The sequence below is a fragment of the Astatotilapia calliptera genome, chromosome 6, assembly GCF_900246225.1.
Source record: "Astatotilapia calliptera chromosome 6, fAstCal1.2, whole genome shotgun sequence".
Taxonomy (NCBI): domain Eukaryota; kingdom Metazoa; phylum Chordata; class Actinopteri; order Cichliformes; family Cichlidae; genus Astatotilapia; species Astatotilapia calliptera.
The window spans coordinates 15,644,491-15,666,770 of record NC_039307.1 but is presented as its reverse complement, the minus strand read 5'-3'; the positions used below and the strand labels follow the sequence as shown (position 1 = coordinate 15,666,770).

The 22,280-nt window shown below is 37.9% G+C and overlaps 2 protein-coding genes across 5 annotated transcripts in view; one reads left to right on the top strand and one right to left on the bottom strand.

Annotated features, from left to right (window-relative positions):
• Positions 1 to 251: 251 nt before the first annotated feature.
• LOC113024005 (TBC1 domain family member 24-like) lies at positions 252 to 4,836 on the bottom strand. The gene is made up of 11 exons (XM_026170553.1): positions 4,454 to 4,836; positions 4,074 to 4,288; positions 3,695 to 3,956; positions 3,479 to 3,595; positions 2,822 to 3,238; positions 2,432 to 2,671; positions 2,133 to 2,288; positions 1,668 to 1,731; positions 1,417 to 1,515; positions 996 to 1,284; positions 252 to 888 (listed from the first exon to the last, which is right to left on the bottom strand). Exons 1-11 carry the CDS (start codon positions 4,654 to 4,656, stop codon positions 713 to 715), a joined length of 2,238 nt encoding a protein of 745 aa, XP_026026338.1. The 5' UTR covers positions 4,657 to 4,836; the 3' UTR covers positions 252 to 712.
• Positions 4,837 to 7,046: 2,210 nt separating this feature from the next.
• The window catches only part of stx8 (syntaxin 8), a 45,760-nt gene continuing 30,526 nt past the window's right edge, over positions 7,047 to 22,280 (top strand). The window contains exons 1-8 of one of the 4 annotated variants that reach the window (XM_026170550.1): positions 7,048 to 7,194; positions 8,474 to 8,573; positions 8,670 to 8,764; positions 8,964 to 9,074; positions 12,398 to 12,531; positions 13,467 to 13,559; positions 13,986 to 14,034; positions 14,670 to 14,687. In XM_026170550.1, the coding sequence (XP_026026335.1) occupies positions 7,178 to 7,194; positions 8,474 to 8,573; positions 8,670 to 8,764; positions 8,964 to 9,074; positions 12,398 to 12,531; positions 13,467 to 13,559; positions 13,986 to 14,014 (579 nt within the window). In that variant the 5' untranslated portion in view covers positions 7,048 to 7,177 and the 3' untranslated portion in view covers positions 14,015 to 14,034; positions 14,670 to 14,687. Of the gene's footprint in view, positions 7,195 to 8,473; positions 8,574 to 8,669; positions 8,765 to 8,963; positions 9,075 to 12,397; positions 12,532 to 13,466; positions 13,560 to 13,985; positions 14,564 to 14,669; positions 14,688 to 22,280 lie in introns of those variants that run through there. The other 3 variants (XM_026170549.1, XM_026170551.1, XM_026170548.1) reach the window with 3 other exon arrangements.

Genomic DNA, 22,280 nt, shown 5'->3' with positions numbered 1-22,280 from the left:
TTTTAACAGGAATGCTGACAATGTTAAGTAAAAGACTTAAGTAAAAAATAAATAAATAAATAACTAAAAAACGTTATTTGCTTTCAATCCCATTACAAATGCAGCCATGTTAATAATAAAACACTTATCTGAATAAATTACTTAACTGAGAGGAATAGCAAATAAAGGATTTTAAAAGGGATGTTTTGTACAACTGTACATCAAATCTAAATAAACTGCACAATCAAAATATACAATTTAACAGTGGACATAGATCTTATAAAATACTGCAGGTTAGTGTTTTCCCAATTAAAACCAGATGCAGTTGCAATTTTAACAGCGTGTTTACAAATATTATCCTTTAGTGAATGTAGTGCTTTAGTTATTACAGAGTATTATAAAACTAGTTATCCTCGATTCATCACAGAAAAGTGAGTATATGCACCAAAACGAGCGTCATTGTGTTCCTTCGGAGCTGCCCTGAGATTACAAGCTTTGTTTTCCTGGATTGTAACGTTCACTAAGACATTGTATGTGACCCAGATCTGTACAAATAAACTTTGATTAACAAAATAAATCTCACCTAACTATACAAAAAAAATACACAATTTAGCATTTCACAGGACAAGTGTGAAATGTCTGTAAGCTGCATATCAATCAAAATCACCCAAATTCTTTGAAGGAAAAACTCTTTCAGTCTTTACCAAAAATAGTCAGTGCTGTTTTCTCTAACTCACTTAGAAGGAAAACAATGAGAAATGGAAATGGAGTTCTGGATGCCCCACACTTCCAGGGACTGGATCTTGAAGTCTCTCTTGCAGAGTGCAATGCTCTTAAAAGTTTCACACGGCTCTGTGTAACCCCCTTGTAGGTCTCTTTGCAGGCAGAGAGCATGACCTCCATCACCACCTGAAAGAAGACACATAGATATGAGCAGAGTACTCGCAGCTTCCCTGTCACACAATATATTAAAGGTTCCTTCAAAGGCCAATCTATTGTATGTTTCACTAACACACCAATAATAAGCCGATTGTCATCGCCTGCTATGAACTTGGAGGCCTCTTGCTCCTTAGGCCTCTTGGGCTGTTTAGCAGACATGGATTCCTCCACTGGTGCAGTGACCATCAGATAGCTGGGATTTTGCAGTGTCTCAGCAGGACAGGTCAGAGTTGTGCTGGAGGGGATGTTGCCATTAGTTGACGCCTGAGGGGAAGCACTAATACTGCCTCGAAGTTTCTCAGGAGACGCTCTTGGGCTCATAATATTGACCATAGATCTCTGGTAGAGCTCCATGTTGGGACGGAGCTGAAACAGTAATCACAAAGCTTGTTTGACGCCTTGCAGTGTCAAAGGCATTGCTCTATATTAACATAAAGAAACCCATACATGGTCAATCTAAATCTAAGGTAAGTTGAATTCAACAAGAAGAAAGCTCACCGTGAAAACTAAACACTCCCCAGTTCCAAAGTATACAAGTTCCTCTGAGTCTTGTTTTCTTCTTTCTGCTACATCAGTTGACAAGAAGGCACCAAATACCTAAGATAAGAGAAATTACATCATGTCAATGGCATACAAAACTTACTGCGTCGGCTAAATCTCACCATTATAGAAGCATAAGGATCAATTCTGAGGCTCATTTAACATGTTAAATAAAATGTATCCTAATATTGATTATTTTATAGTTTTACCTCTTCATCCACAGATTTAATAATCATGACAGATGGTTCATGTCCCTCCACATGTGAATAGAATCTGTATGAAATAAAAATATACAAAACACCTTTTGTTTTTATAAATGCACAACAACATTATATACATGCCAAACTGGCATACAATTGCCCCTCAAGAGCAAAGACCTATTTTATTTAAATTTCATGTTAAATCAGAGAGAAGTTTTAGCACTGTTTAAACGCAGGGGGAAAAAAACAGTATTTGTCTCTAAATGTTGATAGTAAAAACACACCTGCTGACGGTTACAAAAGAAAATAGTTTTTCACTGCAGGGACGCGAAGTTCAACAGATATTAATTTGATACAAAGTAAACACTATTAAAGCTATTGCGATATGATATAAATACTCCTCTACATGATTCACGCCTCTTTTTTTTAGGTAGTTGCCGAGTGGGACTGAAGCGCAGAACAAAGGTTACTTACGAAGCAAGAGTCCTTTCATGCTCAGCTGTGCTGAACAACCTGAAGGGACTGAAGAGGGCAAAGCGCTCAGGTATCCAGGCCCAGATGACTCTCATCTCCGTCCCTGTTACAACACTGGAACGAAAGTTGTTGAAATCCACTGTCTCTACTGGTAGCCTTTTGGAAACATATGTGAAAACAGGGTTCATATTAGTTGGAATGGAATATTCAATACTACTAAGTTTGTGTATATTAATCCTTTATTACATACAAATATACCATTCGTCATCTGATTCATGACAATGTCAGTATTAACCCACCTTTTCTGGTCTATGCTGACACCTTTTAGTATGAGTGACTCTTTATTGGCAGTGAACAGTAGGTTAAGGTCTCTCCTTGTGGGTACTGAAATCTTGAAGGCTCTTTCTAGGAGCTTCTCAGCCGTGCAGTGGCGAGCTACATTTTGCACAAATCTTTTCATGTCTGTTCTGAAGTCTTCCACATCTGCCACTCGAGATGACACTGATACTTTATAGAGGTCAAGCAAAGCCAGAGCAACCCTACAAAGAATAATTATGAAACACATTTATTGAATTGTTTTGTCTGTATGTTTGGTTTTTTTCTCAGAGTAACTGATATGGCAGAAGAAATGACATATTTAGGACTAAGTTTTTTTGTTTATTTGTTGAAATGCGGCAGCAGTAACAAACCTGTAGAGGACCTTGTAGCCCTCCAGTAGGTAGACGTCTAGAACTCTAATGGCATATGTGAACGGAAGGTCAGCAAATATCCACATGATCCAGTCAGAGTAAAACTCAAACAGGTTCTGGTGGGAGCTGGCTATCAGCTTGCGAATGCCTCTGCAGCATTTGTTGGCAAGGTCTCCAAAGGTCATACAGGACGCACGGTAGGTGAGGAAAGTCTGGTCAATGTAGCGCTTGTTGGGATCATTGTAGCAGATAAGTCGGGACACACTGTAGAAACATTCAGCTTCATCCTCGCTGAAGTGGAGGATGAGGGAGACCAGGGCGGGTAGAATGGGGCAGAAGTTCATGTCTATGAAGTATTTTCCGAGGCAAAGAAGAACTTTTTTTGCAGAATTCAGGCCTGCTTTGTTGAGACAGTATCTGGAAAAGAACAGAGGAAGCAATGACCGATTTGGTCACATTTACTGCAGTGCAGAAGTATAATAATACTACAATGTAAACTTTTTCTGTTATATATGTATATATATATGTTGCTAGTCTTGTGGATGCTTTTAATAAACGTAGCCAAAATTAGCAAAATCAATGCCAATTAGACAAAAAGCTCATCATTAAGACAGTTTGTCAGCTATGAAGTGTGATTGCAGTATCACAAAATATTACCTTGGTATTTCTCCATCTTCCATATACTTCGGCACTGGGTGGCTACTACGTTTTTGTTCTCCAAATAGCTTCTTAGTCAGTTCATAGTAGACATCTCTGTCTGGAGTGACAGCCCTTCTGCAGATATATAAAATCAATACACAGTCAAAAATTTGGTTCAAGCAGATTTCAGTAAAAATGCTCACAGTGGTTCCATTACTTGCCACAAACACATACATAGAATTGATGCTGTGGATGATGTGATAATAAGCTTTGGCCCTTAGTGTGTGTGGCATGGCCCAAAATCCTTCCCGAGCCATAGTTTTAAGCTGCTGGTGCTCACTCCGTAGGATTTGTTGATATTTCTTTGCAGCTTCAGGATCAATTTTCTCCCAGTCCACAAACTGCCCATACTTCATCCCAGAGCTGGAACAAATCTCCCAGTTGTCTGCTTCAGAGATGGTCATCATGGAAACTTGCTTGAGATGGCATTTACTGCCTGAGCCAAAACATACACATGTAACTTTATTATTATTATTATTATTATTGTAGATTTTCATTTTATTTATTTTGCTTTTAAAATCCATATCCAACTTTAAAAACATTATTTCACTACCACAAGTTTCTCTAGAGGGTGATTGCTTGTTTGGTTTATGCTTTGACTTCGTAGAGGTGAACTCAACAACCGACACATCCCCGTCTCTTTCCTCCTTTTTGGTTGCTTGATACTTTGGCAGTGAGCTTTGCATCTGTTTTGACGTAGGGGAGGTTGTAAAGTGTCTTATGTCATCTTCTGAGCATAACTCCGATGTCTCATAACTGTAAAAAGACCTTTTAAAGACATTCAATTCAATATTAATTATGTAGTTCAGTAATTCAAGTCAGAAGAGAAAAAACCCCCCACAAATCTGGTTAATTAGAAGTATTTGGTTATCTGGCCAGTAACCTAATTTTGATAATATAAGAGTAAAAGCATAGTTAATTATGAATACACACCTAGATCGAGGTCTTAAACAGGTTTCTTCTTTCTGTGTGTCCACACCATAAGGCTTTTTCCCCTCTGCATTGTAATAGGAGTGAGACCTTTGTCTGGTTCTGCTACTAGCCATAGATTCCAGATTGTGGTCAGAGAATGCGTCTGGGAATAAATTCATGTTTCCACAATTGAAGAATTCTGGTGTCCGTGAAACATGAATCATCTCAATTCCTATTATTCCTTGAAAAATAGGTTAGAAGGTAATGTTTCTCCTGTTGCTAGCTGCACAATCTGAGGATCCGGGCTTTATATAGGCCTGTGGGCTTTGGTCATGTGAGCTCTACATGGTTTGTTGTTGGTGAATTCAGGCACTGAAAGTGAAAAGTTCCATTGTTTTACCGGTTATATCTTTGGCACTGTGTCTTTCTGAGAAGCAATCAGTGTCTGGAACCCAAGTGCCCCCATGATCAGAATCATAAAACAAGACCTTACATTTCCAGATCACATAGCTGACCCCCCCCCCCCCCCCCACACACACACACACACACACACAAACAAAAAAACAAATCTGTTTTAAAAATGTGCAACTATCAGGATTTCACAATAAATTTAATTAAATTGCTTACGAGACCAAAATGTATTTGAACACTGAACATCACATTCCTTGAAAGTCTTTGAAATGGTTTGCTCTTGTCAACATGTTCAGAAATAAGAGAGCAATTATGTCCTAGACATGGCTTTTTCTTTGAAATTACTTCACATACTTCAAGCATTGAAATGCCAGTAGAATCTATTCCAAGAAATCTTCCAAAGACTATTATTGAACACAACATATTTTCATCTAAACACAACCGTTGTTTGGGTATAAAACATAAAACCTCTACAAGTACTTACTCTATGTGTCGGCACATAATGGAATGGACTTGAAAAACAAACTCTGAAACTTTCCTTGCCAAAAAACATGCATGATGTTTTTTCTCAGATTATCAGATGTGAAAAAAACAACATCTTTTAAATAAGCATAGATTTAACACCTGTGTCGTATGAGAAATGAACAGAGCAGAAATACATTTGTCCTTCAAACTGAATAATCTTGCCATATTGTGACATAGACTGTGTAAATTAGCAGGTGGTGTTTCTTCCTTTGTTGTGCCTTGCTGCTGTTTACAAAAGTGACGAGTCACTTAGAAGATTACATGCATGGTGCCACTCTTACACTCCAATCAAAAGTGCATTTCTCTTCTTAAGGCTGACATATTTCCTACATCTCTGTACAGAAGAAGAAAATTACTGCAGGGTAAAAATAACAAACTAAGCATGAACACGTATCACTTTGGTGTTTGATGTTGACTATCATTACAATATTGTTGATGTTTTATAAATTTTGTGGTAACAGTTGTAGATTTTTTTTACTTGGATGTTTATGTAAGTTGCTTTTGCAGGTCTGTTTTAAGTATTTAGGAGAAAGATTTTTAGCTACTATTTCTGTAAGCCTTTAAAAGCGATTCAAAGTTGTGTTTAAATGATTACTGCTGTCATTTGCTTTCATCTTTGAGAGTCACTCATAATAATGTGTCTGTACAAGTTTTATGAAAGATTTATAGACTTGTGAAATGAAATGCTGTTCTTTCAAAAGTTTACTATTAGACTATTCTGGCTTTAACTTGCATAAAAAAACTCATTTTAAGCAGCCTTCACTTGTTTTCTGTAAAACCAAGACCATGGGGGTGGTTTCTGCTGGAAGAGTGGAAAATTTTGACAGTGGAATGGTTAATGACAATCAAAAATGTCCATGTCTAAAAGGAACTTTGTGGCCTTTGGCTTCAAGAGGAAAGGTATCCTTCAAATCTTTTTATATTGCTGCTGTATCAAGATCTTCCCATTTCTTGGTGTTTGAATGTATGAAAAGCAAAATAAAAATAAATAAATTAAAAACATCTCCCCCCCCCTCCCCTGCTATATGCAGCTTCTTTGGAGTGTTTTTTGGAGGATTATTGGGAATTTATAGGTAAGAATAAGAATCTTGCTCTCCTTATTGTAATAAAACAGTTGGATCTGGTCTGATAGATTATAAACAAAAACATTTATCCTTGGTTGTTCTAATGAATAAAAGAACTACTACATTTATGATAAGTTGGATAAGACATTGTTGTCAAGGAAGCTATGATTAACTGAGAACTCTGCTAGAACAAAAGTGAATCAATCAGCATTTGCAAGGAAAAAACAGAGATTGAACAGGGAAACACTGGAAAGAGGAATAGGCACTTAGTCAAAGGAGAGAGAGGCTGATGATAAACATAATGTTGTTTTGACTAGGCTGAGGCAGCTCAATCTAAAAGTCATAGGCACACATCCAGATTTTTTTTAAATTTGGAAAATTGAAATCACATCTTATAATTATATTAAATTATATTTTACTGTAGGTCATCCATGTCTAAGGCTTTCCCATGAGTCTTTATTTCTGCTTGAAGTGTTTTTTTTTTTTCGTTTGAAATTCCCAAATAGTTAGTCGAGCAGCCCTGAAATTTCTACACTTTAACTGACCTGTGAGTCAAAAATTAACAGCAAATCCTAACCCATAGAGGGCAGCATTATGCTATTACAATGCGCACTCTGTAGAAGTCCTGGGAAATATGTCCCTGTCGCCTACCGTAGTGACGTTTCGTCAAAACAAGAAGCAGGCTGCTGGTGATTACAGCCGGATAGTTAGTTCAAACTTGGGTTAATAGCTGACTTTTATCATAATGTCTCAGGACGCCTGGTAAGTCATTGTCTTGAATGCAAAAGTAAAATGACTCAGACGTATTTTTAAGGACAACAAATATTATTTCTACGCATTGTAACTACTTTGAATATAGCTAGCGAAAGTGGTAGCTACGAAGATTAGCCAAATAAAATAACATGTATTTTTGTTTCGTGATTAAAAAGTAATCGCTTCGTGTGTCGGGAAGTAGCTTGGTGGTTTTAGATTCGGATTAGAAAACAATTTGTTGTTGTTGTCGTCGTCGTCAGGTCTACTTATAACAGCAAATCAAATAGCGTTAGAGAATGGGGGAAAAGGAATGCTAAAAATGTCACATGATAAAACCAAAGCTTGTGCTGCGTTTCTGACGCTTTATAAGCTACAGTAATATTAAATAATAATATTTAATAACAATGATTCTGATAGCCATTTAGCTCATGCTTTTCGATTAAGGCAATACGTCATCCAAAGTCTTCACTTGATCCATTGTTCAATAGGTTAATTTTTAGTTTGCACAGTTTTATGCTTTAATCATTATTTTCACGATTAAAATATACATTTTAAGTTTAGAAATATTTTATTTATTTATTTTTCATTTGCTACATCCTACACACAAAAAAAGGTTCAAACAAGAAGTTGCCCGAAACTAAAATACAGTGCATCTGTTTAGTGATCTGAAACCTGAGTGTGACAAATATGCAAAAAAATTAATAAAAATAAAAATCAGGAAAGGGGGCAAACACTTTTTCATCAAAGACATTCTGACTTTCACAACAGTATTGATATTAAGGAAGCATAATCAAGATATATAAAGAAAATTCCACATCCTCTTGTGTCAGTTCAAAAGTAGAGGTATTTATCATTGATGGAAAGGCCCCCGTCTCCTGAGTATCTGTTATATATGCATATGCAGTTCTTCCATTTGTGTAACAGGTAACATCTTCTTAGCCCAGTGTGTGGGGGAAAAAATTCTGTGCAATATTGACGCAGGGACCCAAAAAGATTTGCGAATGACTTCTCAGCCAAGCAACATTTGTTACACTGTGAGGATGTTGATCGAAAGTTTAAATTCAGTTTGGTTTTGGAGTAATACAACCATTACACAAAGCATCATGTTTTTTATCTTTTATATTAAACACACAAAGTTTACTTGTAATGAAAAGTACTATAAAAAATAAATATATGAAATCCATGATTATATTAAAATGCTTAGTTTTAATCTTAGTTTTGCTACTTCATCTTTGGCTACTTGATGATGTTGCAGTTCAAGTTTTTAATTCTCGTTTTTCATTTGCAGGTTACAAAATTACGATGCCACTTGCCGCTTGGCACAGGAAATAGCTGAAAACATCCATGAACGGAACAGACAACAGAGAACGGGGGGGAACCCTGCAAAGGTAGCCTCTTACCTCATAATTACAATAGTATTGCCTTCACATTCCTATTGTCTTGTTGATTGTTCTTAGTAGTGAGCTTATCTTCTGTCTTTTCAGATAAACATGACGCTACGGGCTTCACTTCAGAAGCTGAAACAAAATATCGCTCAGCTCAAGGAGGGTTTGTTGCGGGCATCCTCGTCTCGCCGCATGTATCCTTCAGTTTGGAACTGTGAAGAGCCTGCTTTGCTTACATTGGCAGAGGTGTTCCAATAGGGGGCATTAGAGTGCTTAGAAAATGACCTCAATAATGCAACACGCTTAAGTTTTAGAAACATAACTTGTCCCTGCTCATCAAAAGTGGTTAAAGCATTGCAAATTTTTTGTGTGACCTTATCATGACCTCATCAGAATGCAGTCTGAAGCTGACAGGAGGCAGAATCTCATTGATGACCTGCTAACCAGAGAGAAGCAGCTAAATGCAACTTTCAAGGGCGATATTACAGAGTCTGAACCCTCCAGGTAACATTAGGCATGTTAAGTTATTATAAACGGGATAAAGGGTTAAGAAAGTGAATAGTGCAAAAATCACTAATCACATATTGTCCCGCTTTCAAAGATCTCATTTTATCTTAACATATTTTGATCACAGTAGTGCTTGACGTAGTACTTTATTTACTTCTCCGCCCACTTTGGAATATTTGTTCACCGAAAATTTCTGTCACTTCTCGGTCAGTGTCAGAAGAAGCAAACCAAGCATCACTGATTGATGAACATCCTGCTCAGATCACGCTGCCTTTCATTTTGTAACTTGTCCTCTTTGAGAGTTTTTTTAGTACAATTTCCACCTCTGGTTGCCCAATTACAAATAATGAATCCTCATTCTCTTGTCTGTGTTCTTGACCTGAGAGGTCATAGGCTCTGGTCTCTGCTTTGATGATATGCCACCGGTCACTAACTTTCAGCGAGTCTTTGTACATCCTGTATGACCTCCCCTGGTGCTGTCACTCGGAGGAAAGTCTGTGTGCCTACCATTTTGACAGGGTGCTTAAGTTCATAGCTAATTCTTTTTCGTTAATGGATTTGCTTGCTTTGCACTGTTGATTACACATTTGGCACGCACTCACGCGCAAATGATGGAAACAGAAAGAGCAAGTTTATTACTAGCAATTGACATAGTGTACTCTATACTGTATACTTACACAGCGTATTCTGCTAGTTACGGAAAGAGCTTGATACCACCACTGTATATAAAAGATATACATGGATGTCATGGATTCCATATTATAAATCCTCAATGATATTTTGGCCATTGCTATTTAGCAAGCTACATCTGTATGGCGCCATTGCACAAAGCTGTCACATATACCTGTCAGATACTTCTGTGAGGTTCTGCCTTTAGGAGTCTCCACAGAGATCATGTGCCTCCATCTCACACTTTCATTCTTTCAGTCTCACCAACTGTTTGCATGTCCTCCTTCAGCATCTGTGAATCTCCTCTTAGGCCTTCCTCTCTTACCCCTGCCTGGCAGCTCCATCTTCAACATCCTTTGTCCAGTATATCCAATATCACTTTTCTGCACATGTCCAAACCATTCTCTTACCTTCGTCCTCTTGCTTTCCTTCTCTCTCACTGTCTCCTAATATGCCCCTCCCCTTACTCTTCCTAGGAAATGCGCTAATAATATACAAAGATTACATTGAAAATGATTTGTACCAGGCTTTAAGTATATATTTCATTGCTGAAGTCGGGCCCCCTAACATGGGAGTCTCAGGGGATTGCCTCATTCTGTGAGACTGCCTCGTCTTGTGGTTTTAAGGAACCACTGTTTTACACCATTGTAGGTTGACAGTGCTGTGAGGCAGACATGATAACTAGCAAATCTTTAGGCAGAGTCATTATTTTGTGTAAGATTTTAACTGGTGTGGGCCAGGTGATATTTACTTTAACAGGAAGAGATGAGGTTATGTTGTTAACTTTCCCTGGCTTCTCATGGCTGTTTTTTAGTTGCATCCCTGGTACAGCACGCTTTATTGTGGTGGTATTTAATTTTATTTATTTTTTTGACAAGTAGCTAAAATACCAAAATACGAGAACAAAGTTTCTCAGTTTCATCAGCTCAATAGACTTTAGAGAACCTGTGTGCTGATGCCTTGATGGGACTGCCTTTCTCTGATATCTTTCACAAGCTTTGGTTTTGTGATTGATCTGCTTAGTGGTGCTTTGCACTGGCTTTCATCTTTTTACAGACCACACACCCAATTACATAAAAGGCTCTGAAAATAAAAAAAAACTCCAATAAGATTTGCTAGTAAATTAGCTCGGCAAACTGTAATTATGTGGTCATATGGCTTTTGGTTTGCTCAATGAGACCTAAATTTAATGGTGATATGTGGTGGGTAATTTGGATTTGTGGGTAGGATCCATTCCCACTGTGTGGTCTCTGAGGACGGAATGTGGGAAGGAGTAGATTTGGACATGCCTGGATAATCTAAGCTGATTTTTTTTAAACTCTTTTTTTGTGAGAACTTTGGATAGAAAAAAAGTAGAACAACATTGCCAAAGGGACACTTTAATCCATCCCCAAAACAATATATTCCAAGCATCTCCATTTCAGACTAAGAAGGCGGCTATTTTGAAGCCTGCGTTAACCCTGCTGGCCCATGGATCCATCTTCCCACTGTTATGCCTGAACCTTTCCATTGTATTTTATTGCAGTGGAAATAGTTGGAAGTAGTTAAATCTCACCTGTCTAAGTCACTCAGTCCTTAATGGGATGTTCGGGCTTCTGCAGTGGCAGTCTGTGTTTTGTGGGTACCAAGAGATCCACTTGACTGATTCTGGCGCTCCCTGCTGACTTGTTAATTGGATTTTCACACAAAACACTTGCATGGAGGAAGTGGAAGCCTGGCACATAGTCTCAGAGTAATCAAACCTGTTGGAGAGATTAGACTAAATGCCTTGTCTCACCCTCTTTTCAGATTGTATCAGCCTCCGCCTGCCTGCATTGTGAATAGCCTTAATAGCACTTTAGTGGCTACTTCAGAGGTGACTTGAAGCAGTCAGCAGACTGTGAATGGGGGTATGATAAAAGTAGTGTTCTGTGTTAGTTGTGCAAAAAAAGCAAGCTGTTTTCATCTGGGTTTGAAAGGTTGATAAAACAGCAAATACTTAAAATTAAGTACAGTCAAATTATCAGTTTCTGTCTTGATTTCTGGTAAAGCTGTATGTGGTTCAGGTCCTTTATGTTGGGTTTGACCAACAGACAGCGCTGAAGAGACGCAATTAAAACCAGCCTCACTCACAGACCCTGAACCCATCACAGCATGACAGTCAAAACTGGTGGGGGTCAGAAACACAGCTTTAAGCTATTAGGAGGAGAATAGGTTTCAAACCACACAGGGTTGTTTAGCGCAGCACATTATAGTGTAAAGAGCTTTCTTGTATGTCACATTGTCAGAGCAAAACCTCTGCAGTCCATAGTTCTGTGACAGATTAACATGCACTGTTTACATACTGCAAGAGCCGAGGCATTTTCAATCATTAAAAGACAAGCAAATAACCAGTGTTTTTCTGTGATCTGTGGGGGTGTCATAGATCCTAGAAAAAGCATAGAATTGATTGATTTTTTTCTGGTATAGGTAATTGCTGTAATAGTACAGATGTGCATTTTACTTTCATAGTTTAACTGCTGCTTGTGCTTTGTTTGGAAAGTATCAGTAATTTAATTTCCAAAGCAAATTTTTAGTTTTCATTATGGACCTATTTTTTTTTTACTATTTATGTTTGTTTTATTTCGGAAGAATGCTGGGAAACTAAGAATTGTTATGATTATATGTCACAGGTCCACATTGATGGCCGGAGGAGCAGGAGCCAGTGGAGGCACTTCAGCCAACCCTTGGCTGATCAACGAATCGGATGAGACCAAGGGGCTGACCTTTGGAGAGATTAAACAGCAGCAACAACGAGTCATTGAGGGTAACTACATGACTGTTCAAGAACAATTAAAATTATAGTAAATTTCATATATATATATATATATATATAAGTACAGTACACGTGTAGCATTTATACAGTATCCTGTATTATTTGCCTTAGTAAACATAAGAAGATAACAATAAAGTGTTGGTGGAAGCAGCAAAATAAATAGATAACGAGTAAGTCCCAGGCACTACCATATGTGTATTAAACCTGTGCTGACCGAACAAAGTATATAACTGCATCATCATAATTCACACCATGAAGGAATATCGTAAACTCACCACCGTTTTTTTTCCCCCTGTCTCTTGGCTCTGACATGACTTGAACACCCAGACATTAGTTCACCTGATTCCATATGACACTTCATTGCAATGTCTCCATTACGGCTCTGGTTATTGTCATTTTGGGATCAGAGATTCCTGTTAAGACAATGAAACCAAACCATATGGAGGTTTTGTGTCCCACGTGGGATTTCTGGTGGAGTTGGGTAATGGCAAGCCCATGAACTTGTGGTTAAAAAACATTCCTGTGGTAAAGAGTGTGTCAAACTTAGAAACCTGCAGAGGCCAAATCTCTTCTCTTCTCTTCTCTTCTCTTCTCTTCTCTTCTCTTCTCTTCTCTTCTCTTCTCTTCTCTTCTCTTCTCTTCTCTTCTCTTCTCTTCTCTTCTCTTCTCTTCTCTTCTCTTCTCTTCTCTTCTCTTCTCTTCTCTTCTCTTCTACGAGCAGCCTGTCATTCCAGTTTCACAAATATTTACGACATATATATGTCACCACTACTACATTTGTCTTTTTTGTGTATCATTCATCACATTCATTTCATTTTGCCTTGTTTTGCAGTCATGGTAAATTACAATACATAAAATCAGTTGATTCATTTTTCGTCTCATGGTCAAGCTTGTAACAGTCTTTGTTTTCTTTCCTCTCATCTCAGCTCAGGATGCAGGCTTGGATGCACTAGCAGCTGTCATCAGCCGACAGAAGATAATGGGCCAGGAGATTGGCAATGAACTGGATGAACAGAATGGTAAGGTTTTATGTGTGTGTGTGTGTGTGTGTCTGTACATATTCATCAAATTCCAGACACATTACACAACACAGTGTGAAAGCAGTCAGCCATACCTCTCTTCTGCAGTGGAACTACTTGCCTCATGGACATTAATATTCTCCCACACCACCACATAACTAACAGTGCCCAGCACACACCTACTATTATCAGAGCACCTGGCATCACATTTAGGTCTGCCCCAATGTCCTTTGTCATACATCTGCCTGTGCTAAGGCAGCTTAAATAAATGAAAAAAACAGATCTGCTCACTCAGAACTAATGGTTCTTTTGAGTTATTCCTGGCAAAATATCACTCCTCAATCCATAAATAGCTTCCATCACAGGCAGATGTGCTGTACAGAATTGAGCGCATTGCTCCAGACTTTTTCTTTTTTTTTCACTTAGATGGGTGGTACTTGAGACGCAAGATTTAAAGATGAACATCTGTCAACTGGTAAACAATTACTTTAATGCATTGCTCCCTAAACACTAGAGTGGATAATAGGCAACCTCCTGAGGGTATTGCCTTACCAAGAGGAAGTACATCCATATCTTATCACTTTTTGTAAAAAGAAAATGTAACCGTGAGTGCTATCTCTTAATGTTTGCACTGACAGAAAGCACAGATGCATTAATCTGTCAGTTCCTCTAGTGAAAATCAGGGGGGAAAAGTGAGAGTCAATAAAAGAGGAAAGTAGATATTTTAACACACAGCAATAATAAGGGAGTGGTGAGGCTGAATGACGTTATGCCTAGGATTCTGTCACAGACACTTGAGTATAAGTGGGTAAACTTCAAACTGAAGGTTTCTCTCTCCGTGGTTAGCCAGCTTATCTTAAAAACACGTAACATCAAAGTAGCAGCAATTAGCAGTGACTGTAAACATTGGTGTTGTGTATTTGCAGAGATCCATAGGTGATAAAGCCTAAATCTTATATTGTTGTTGACATTATAAAACAAATTTTCGTAGTGTGATGCCAAGTTAAAGTAAAAAGAATGATTTTTTTTTTTTTTCTTTTCGTTGACTGTCTGATTAACCTTATAGGACCTGCTCGTCTGGTGGTTTTGTTTTTTTCTTCCTTTTCCTAGTACAGTTATGGTTCTGCTTTGATGACCAGCTTCCAGTTGGGAGTAGGAGGCGTTGTACTATCCTGTAATATCCTGTCTGAGCAGTTGTGCCCAAACAAGTCTAGAGGTTGTATAACCGAATGATCTCGGTATGAAAACGTCCAACATTTCCTTCTGCTGTGAGGAAATGACAGGTGTTTAACTGATGATGGTTGACAATGATCAGTGAAGGGAATAGAAAGAAAGGAAATGTGAATGACTTTTGTCTGCTTTCCTGTTGTCACACTGAATCAGAGACAGAGTATTGCTCCAATTATCCAACTAGTGTGTTTATTGTGCCTTGAAAAGTTTTTTTTTCCCCAGCTTGTTGCAAATTTTTGTTATTAAATATGAACCTGATTGGACAATGGGGGAGTTGAAACTTAAAATTTATTTTTCTTGTTTTATTTTAGCACTGGAAACAAAAACTTGTTTTTAGGCCTCACGTGAATCTTGAAAATAGATTTGCTGGTAGTTGAATTCTTCATTGCTGTAAAGGCCTAAAAATGTGACACCTGTGGGTAATGGACCCCATGTGTTGTAACCTGAACCAAATCTGAAGTAAAAATGTAAAAACCTTCACTTGTTACTACTTTTTTTCTCCTCTCAAGACTGCTAATCAATATATTAGGTAGTAATCTCACTGTATGTGTTGGTTATGGAAGCAGTTTGTGGTGCGTGAAGGAAACTGGCATCTGGGGACATGCGGGATGCTGTTAAAGTGTATAAACATCATCTGATGGAGCGGTCTGAGCTTCTTACAGTTTTCTTGTTCTCAGTCCACATTTTACAGCCAGGACTAAAGTTCTTTTAACTCGTTTACACCAGGTTATGATTTACAGCGCCTGCTCTTCCACTATTTCTTTTTTTTTTTATTTTAACCTTCCTATGTTGCTTCCCATGATTGTTCTTTTTCTGCCCTTTCAGTTGCATCTCACTCACTGTTGACAGCAGACTGTTATTTCATAACCTTTTAAAAATGTTTCCCCTTACTCTCTTCCATTTTGTTGTCTTTTTTGTTCGTCACTTGTCAGTAATATCTGTACCCCTTAGACTGGGGGGGTGAAAACGATGAAAAGATGAAAAGGATGAATATGTTATATATTTTTATTTCGTTTTTTAATTGCAAAAACACTTTAAATTTACTTAGTGACAATGTCTCTAGAACTGATTTAGGAAAATGATACAACGGTGACTAAAACTGAAACTACTCTATCCTAGCAACACAACTGTAGATCTTTTGAGTACTTGCATTAAATGTAGCTGTATTCCTAACTTAGATATATTATAATTTCTCCTGCTTAGATACAAACTGTATTTGTATATAAGCATAAAAACTTTAATTATTTGATGCTCTTTGCCATCAAAAATGAAAAATACAGAAATTATTTCCTCTGTACAAAGGATGATTTCTCAAGGCAGTTTTCTTACTTGCATTTAACATAAAAATTGACAACATAAAAAGTCAGAAGAATGTTTTCTGAGAGGTAGAGGAAATGGATTTAAGTTTTAAAGTAGGAGAATGTCAAGACTTCTACTTGATCTTGACAGTTGGCGTGTAACCTCGGCGTCCGGCTGTCTTTCCGTCTTGTGGGGTTCCTCTTCCCCCTGATCACTGTACTGTAGCAGTGTTTCCCTATAAATAGATTAAGCTCTTTGTAGTTTGGCTCGTCAAGTCTAGCTCATGACCAAAGTGCAGTGGAGGTTGCAGTCATTTCCTTTTGGGGAAACGATTCCGGGTGAGGTCAGCAATGAAGTTGACCCTTTTCAGAGGTTTTAAGATGAACCCAAAGCCCTCAACCCTTCAGTTTGACTGAATCAAAAAGAACTGAAATGTAGAAATGAGCAAGCAGACCATTTATCTCACTTTGCGTTGAGCAAAAGACTAAAATGAGCAAACTGCACATTTTCTAACTTTTCTTTCCAATTGCAGTAAAATACGAAATTCAATCCTTGTTGTTTATGTGGTACAATTAGTTAAATGACATGTCATCATCAGTTTTTTTCTTTTAATGTTTCTTATGTAATGTTGCCAAAGATTATTATGTTCTCATTTCCACAATAAATGTTGCCGAAAATAGTCCGACACCAACTAAAACAGCTCGCGTCAGCTGTAGTTTTCCTCACTACCAAGAAAGATCAACATTAATTTTGCTTTATTGGTGTTGATATTTCTCATATTGCGGCCTGGAGCGGTGACATCAGTCCATGTCAATGTCTTTTACTCATGAGTGACAGACAGTGGCAAGCTCACTAAATTAGCTTTTTTTTGAAAAGGGTGGCCAAAGTTTGAGGCTGTCTCGTTTGTTAGATTTTAAATTGCACATTTGAATTGGATTTGACTGGTAGTGAAATACTGCAGAAGTGAAATATGCCATGTATGGTAAAGGGATGTTCTTTCAAATCTTATATGTAATTAAAAACCAGGAAATGTAAACGCAGAGAGTGAAAGTTTTCTGCTTAGTTTTGGTCAGGAATTTTGTATTTAGCTTATGTTATTCAAATAAATGACTCATTTGATTTTTGCTGTGAGATTGTCAAACATACCAACACTGGCACTGAAACCTGCCATAAGTGTTGCCATAATATGGAATAGGTCTACTATCAGTCTGCGATCGGCAAGTTACATTTACTACTTTTTACATTTACCAACTACTATTGGTTCTTTTTGATATCATTATTGATATTTAATGGCCGCTGCAATGGGTCAGTTTGTGTAACCTTTTGATGCATGTCGCCACCCAGACTGAAGTGTGCTAATTGCCAAGTGTCCACTAATCTTTTAGCTGTTTTTTTTTTAAAAAGAGATCACAGTAGACGTAATTTTGAGCTGATTATTAAATCACTGATTTGATTCTGCTCTAGCAGAGCGTTTAAAGGGCCAATATGTGGAGGAATAATGACTTCAAATAAACAGTAGATGGAGAGGAGAGAGGCACTCACTGCTGCACAGTGACATCAGCAGCTACCCCAGAGAACGCAGACCTCTTGGTTGCTCCTACTTTTAGAAACAGCTCAGTGAGCAAATAAACTATACTAATGATGGCACTGGCAGAAAGTCTGTGTGGTTAGAGCTGTTGATTGATTTATTGTTTGTTTGATTCACTTGGTTTGAAAACGAGGCTGGTACTAGTGAGTAGTGTTTTCCAGACGAAATGGAAACGCGTAGAGTTAGCGATGTCCAGAAAAGTGTTGTCATCAAAGGAATGTCAAGCTTGCAATGAGCCGAAAAAGAGCATCATCTTATGTGACCACCAGATTGGCTGACTGGTGTGTGACTGTGAATTATTGAGAGCTACAGAGGATGAAGGGAAAATGTTCCACACTCTCATAATTTCATTTCTCCTAAGAAAATGACAACTTTAAGGACATCGTGAAGGGCTTTAAAGTGGTTTTTTAAACTTAATAGACGTACGTCTGATGGGAAAACAAAAGCCAGCCAAATGAAGATGCTCTGTCCAGCCTGACTTTTGGGGCTATCAGAAATATGCCATAATCAATCACGAGTCCCTGTGTTCTTATTTCTCTATTTATCCATGTTGGTATCCATCTTTGTCTAAGGCCTTTTTGGTGTCTTATTGATAAAGTTGCGAAGGAGAGGGGGCTGACAGTGGCATGAGGGTCACCAATAGTGAATGATGAATAATCTAGTTTGGAACAGTAAAGAAATTAACATTTTGAGACACTAATGGAAAAACGTCTAAAGACATTCCATCAATCATGCTTTCTTTGTCCCCCCTCAGTGGACTAAGACCCTTTCTCTTATTTATAAAAGCTTTCTTGACTGTTTTTGTGATTACACTGGCTTTTTTGTGTAGAATTTCTCGATGTTCCAGGAGTTCCGCCATAAACAGTGATTGATCTCAATGTGATAGTCATTGGTAGTCCTGTTCACTCTGTGGTGGGTTGCATGAAAAAATCCATACATTAAAAGGTTGAATGTTTCCTTATGTGCTTTTCTGACACGGTGGCTCAGTGCCAGTAGGTTACTTTCTATCACACATACTTGTTCTTTGAAGTAATCCCTAACTGCAAAGTTTTCATATCTTTTACTGTTTATTAACATTGATTTCTTTTTGACCGGCTTGTTGCTTGAATAAAGCATTTAAAAAATTTTAAGTACAGCAAAATATTGATGCTGGAAATTAACAAGATTTCCATGGCAATCAAGGGTATGAAAAACGTAGGTGTTTATAAGGAGATTTGACTCTCCAAAACAACCAAAAAAAGGAATAGAATAAAATAATTTCCCACATCCTAACGTGTAGGTTTTCACCCGTCTTTTTTTTCCCCAATGTGTTTTTTGCATTACAAGCAGCAGTCTTTGTTCACCATCTTGACTTTGATTTATCTCGATCCATCTGGAGCAAATGTGTGCTGGTGATAGATGTTTGCAAGAAAGGCCCCACATTAAAAAGCCAGTGGCAGGATTGCTCGTACTCCAGAAAGAAAAATGGTTTGTCAAAGTGGTAAAAGAGAGTCATGGTGGAGACACCCGGAAAAACATTTGTGCTTGCTTTAGCCATCTCACCTGCCACTGTTAAGAAGGTTAGCCATTGCTCAGCAAATACTGAAATCACATCAAAAGGTTTCACAGTAAAACAAAATCTTTTGTGAACATACAACTTCTGTACCACATTGTGACAATTTTATGCATTAGTTATTTTTTAAGCGATTTTTCCAGCCATCGAAAACAACAGGAAACACATTTGTATAAGCGTTTTACATATTCTTTATTATTTAACCACCAATAATGTCAAAAGTCCAACATCAATGGAAAAACAAAGTGTGAAATTGAAAGTGGTATTCTCTAGTGGCCAACTTATGACGAAGCCAGTTTTAAAGCAGTTTGTGCCTTTTTTATGCATCATGGTGACTCATTTTTAGTTTCTCTGTATCATAATGTAAGTGATATTGTAGTACATTAAGAACCACCCGAACCACAGGTCTGTGGATCAAATGATCCTGACGTTGCAGGTTTGTGGGTGCTGATGTTTCTTTTGAAAAGAAATCTAAAATAAAATCTTTTTATGGTCTGTTCAGCTCAAGTATTGCCTCTTTGGCATTGTGACTTTGTTAGTTCCTCTAATAAACTGTGTTGAAGTCAGCTGCCTGTGTTTTAGAAACTGCATACAAAATTGGACAAAATCATATTATCAGAATATTCTGTGTGCATAAGAAAGAGTAGAAAAACCTATAGTTATAGTACACCCCTGCTTCTGTCTCACTGAAAATGAATGGCTATGGAAAAATAAGAGTATCTGTATATCTGTAATGGACAGAATCTGCCAGCTGAGATATTAGCATGCGGCTAGTTATTCTTACTTCCAGCTTTGTAGTAACTTTATCATGTTAACTGGGGAGACAGATTGATTCGACTCCTGTGGGGACCTGATTTTGTTCTAGGTTTATTGTTTTGCTTTCTAGCTTTCATGTACATGCATGTTTAAAAGTGCTTAGATGCACATTTAACAGACATGCTGTGCATGTGGACAGGCACTCAAAGAAGCCCAGTATACAGTATGATGCAGTAGTGAGTTGTGGTCTATCATACTTAGCTCATTTTCAGACCCGGATCCCTTCCAGATGTCTACCAACAGGCCTGTATGGAGACTGGGCGAGGTTCCCTTCCACTCTCTAGCTAGTCCATCAATTCTCACAATATACATAGCCACCATACTGGCACTTGTAAGCTTTTTCACAAACTATTAATTGTGCATATTACCAAAAAAGAGTAGACTAATGAGGAAAATGGGGGGGAAAAATCCAGAAGGTATGATTTCAACAACCTTTCCCACCACTGTCTTATAAGCAGATGAGACATCGTTGGAAACAAACACTCACTGGGCAAGGTGTTCTTTGATGAATTTGGCTTTATTGCCAGTAATCTATCTTTGTGTGCTTTAGAGTGTCTTATTCTACACCACCTTACTGCCATTTGTTATTATAGATTACACAAATTTTACATATAGTATTCCTGTAACCTTTAAAATAACGGCTTTTAGACTAAGCCATGACTCATGAGTCATCATGACCCATGATAGATAGAGAGAGAGATAGATAGATAATATAATATACAGCAATTGCTAATTTTTGTGAGACTTATTGGAGCTTGTTTTTTTCTTTTCCCACACTCCCAGTATGACACACAACTGTCCAGACATTAATTCACTCATTCAGCTCAGAATGATGACGGATACAGCCTCAACCCATTGCTGCCTTTTTGAATCAGAAGAATTTAATTGAATTAGAAGATTGCCATGGGAGGAAGTCATGCTTTTCAAAATCTATTTGTGTACCACATAAACACCTTAAATAAGGCTTTATTCAGCTATTCTTACTTTACCTCTTGGTGTTACTGTCTACAGTATTAATATACATTTGAATTTTATTTTATAGTAAACCTTATTTATTAGTAATCTTAGTGTGAAAACGTTCTATGCAAAACAAGGAGGAGCTGTGAAGTATATATTTCAAATGAAATTTGACAGTACATTGATGCTTATATTTATTATTGGGGGGCAATCACATTACCTTTATAGCTGTTGGTGGTATTCATGGATGGGAACCTTTGCAATTTACAGCTGCCAGTTCCATTGGCTCTGACCAAAGGGTTCCCTGCCATTTAATGGTGCCTTAGACGGACTCCGACTTGGTCTGGCAGGTTCCTTTTGGCTAACGCAAGTGACAACGGGAACAAATCTCCTCCTCTGTTTATATAATTGCTAACCACTCTGGTTTGGAGGCTGCATTCAAAGGGCCGACTAGCAGAAAGCTGCCTTGCGCTTTCCTCAGCCTCAAGGAAGCATGGGTCATCCCACATAATGAGTGGAAGGACTTACTTTACTAAGTCTGCCTCAACCCACAGCCAGCACGTGGTTCCCATTTAAGCACAGGGGGAACATTGCACCTTCATCTTCTGGGCATTTTTATGTTTTAATGTGTGCGTGTGTGCGCAAGTGCACATATATACATCTGTTCTTTAGCAGCCTGCCCTCAGAGTCTGTGTGTGTGTTTGAAAGTGTGAGTGCCTTGTCTAAGTGTGTGATCATTTTGTTTGTGCCGAAGGTGTGGACCACATGTACAGCACATGTTGTCAAGTTGTGATTGGCACATAGGTCGTATTTATATCTGCATGAAGAGCTAAGAGACCACTGTCCAGTCAGAGAGCTAGACGTTAATGCAAGACCTCACATGTAAGTTGGCGCAATCACAGACGGTGCGGTAGAGAGCATGGTGGGCTAATCTTACAAATGTACTGTGCCGCTAGTAAGGTGAAGCGGTTTTATCCCTTCAGTGATTGAGTGGAGACATTTAAGAAGAGCAAGGGATTAAAAATGAAGGTTAGGAAAGAACCAGGAAGGACAGTATGACAGAAAGCAACGATGAGAATGTGCAATATTGAGATGTGAAGAGGAATTACAGTGAAGACAGCCTAATTGAGCTTACTTATTAAGAAGTTGGTTAACAAATTTTATTAAAGCTATTGCAAAGAAAGAAATGGACAAATGAAGAATCACAAGCAAATTAAAAAAAAATCTAAAGTGGAGGAAATGGTTAAAATGAAAATAAGAGAAAAAAAAATAAACAAGC

Excerpts from the sequence above, each read along its gene's own strand:
- LOC113024005 (XM_026170553.1), bottom strand. The coding sequence starts at position 4,656 with ATGATTCATGTTTCACGGACACCAGAATTCTTCAATTGTGGAAACATG. Across the intron at positions 3,239-3,478 it reads GAAGATGGAGAAATACCAAG|ATACTGTCTCAACAAAGCAG; the intron begins GTAATATTTTGT and ends GTTCTTTTCCAG. Across the intron at positions 1,732-2,132 it reads CATGAAAGGACTCTTGCTTC|ATTCTATTCACATGTGGAGG; the intron begins GTAAGTAACCTT and ends TATTTCATACAG.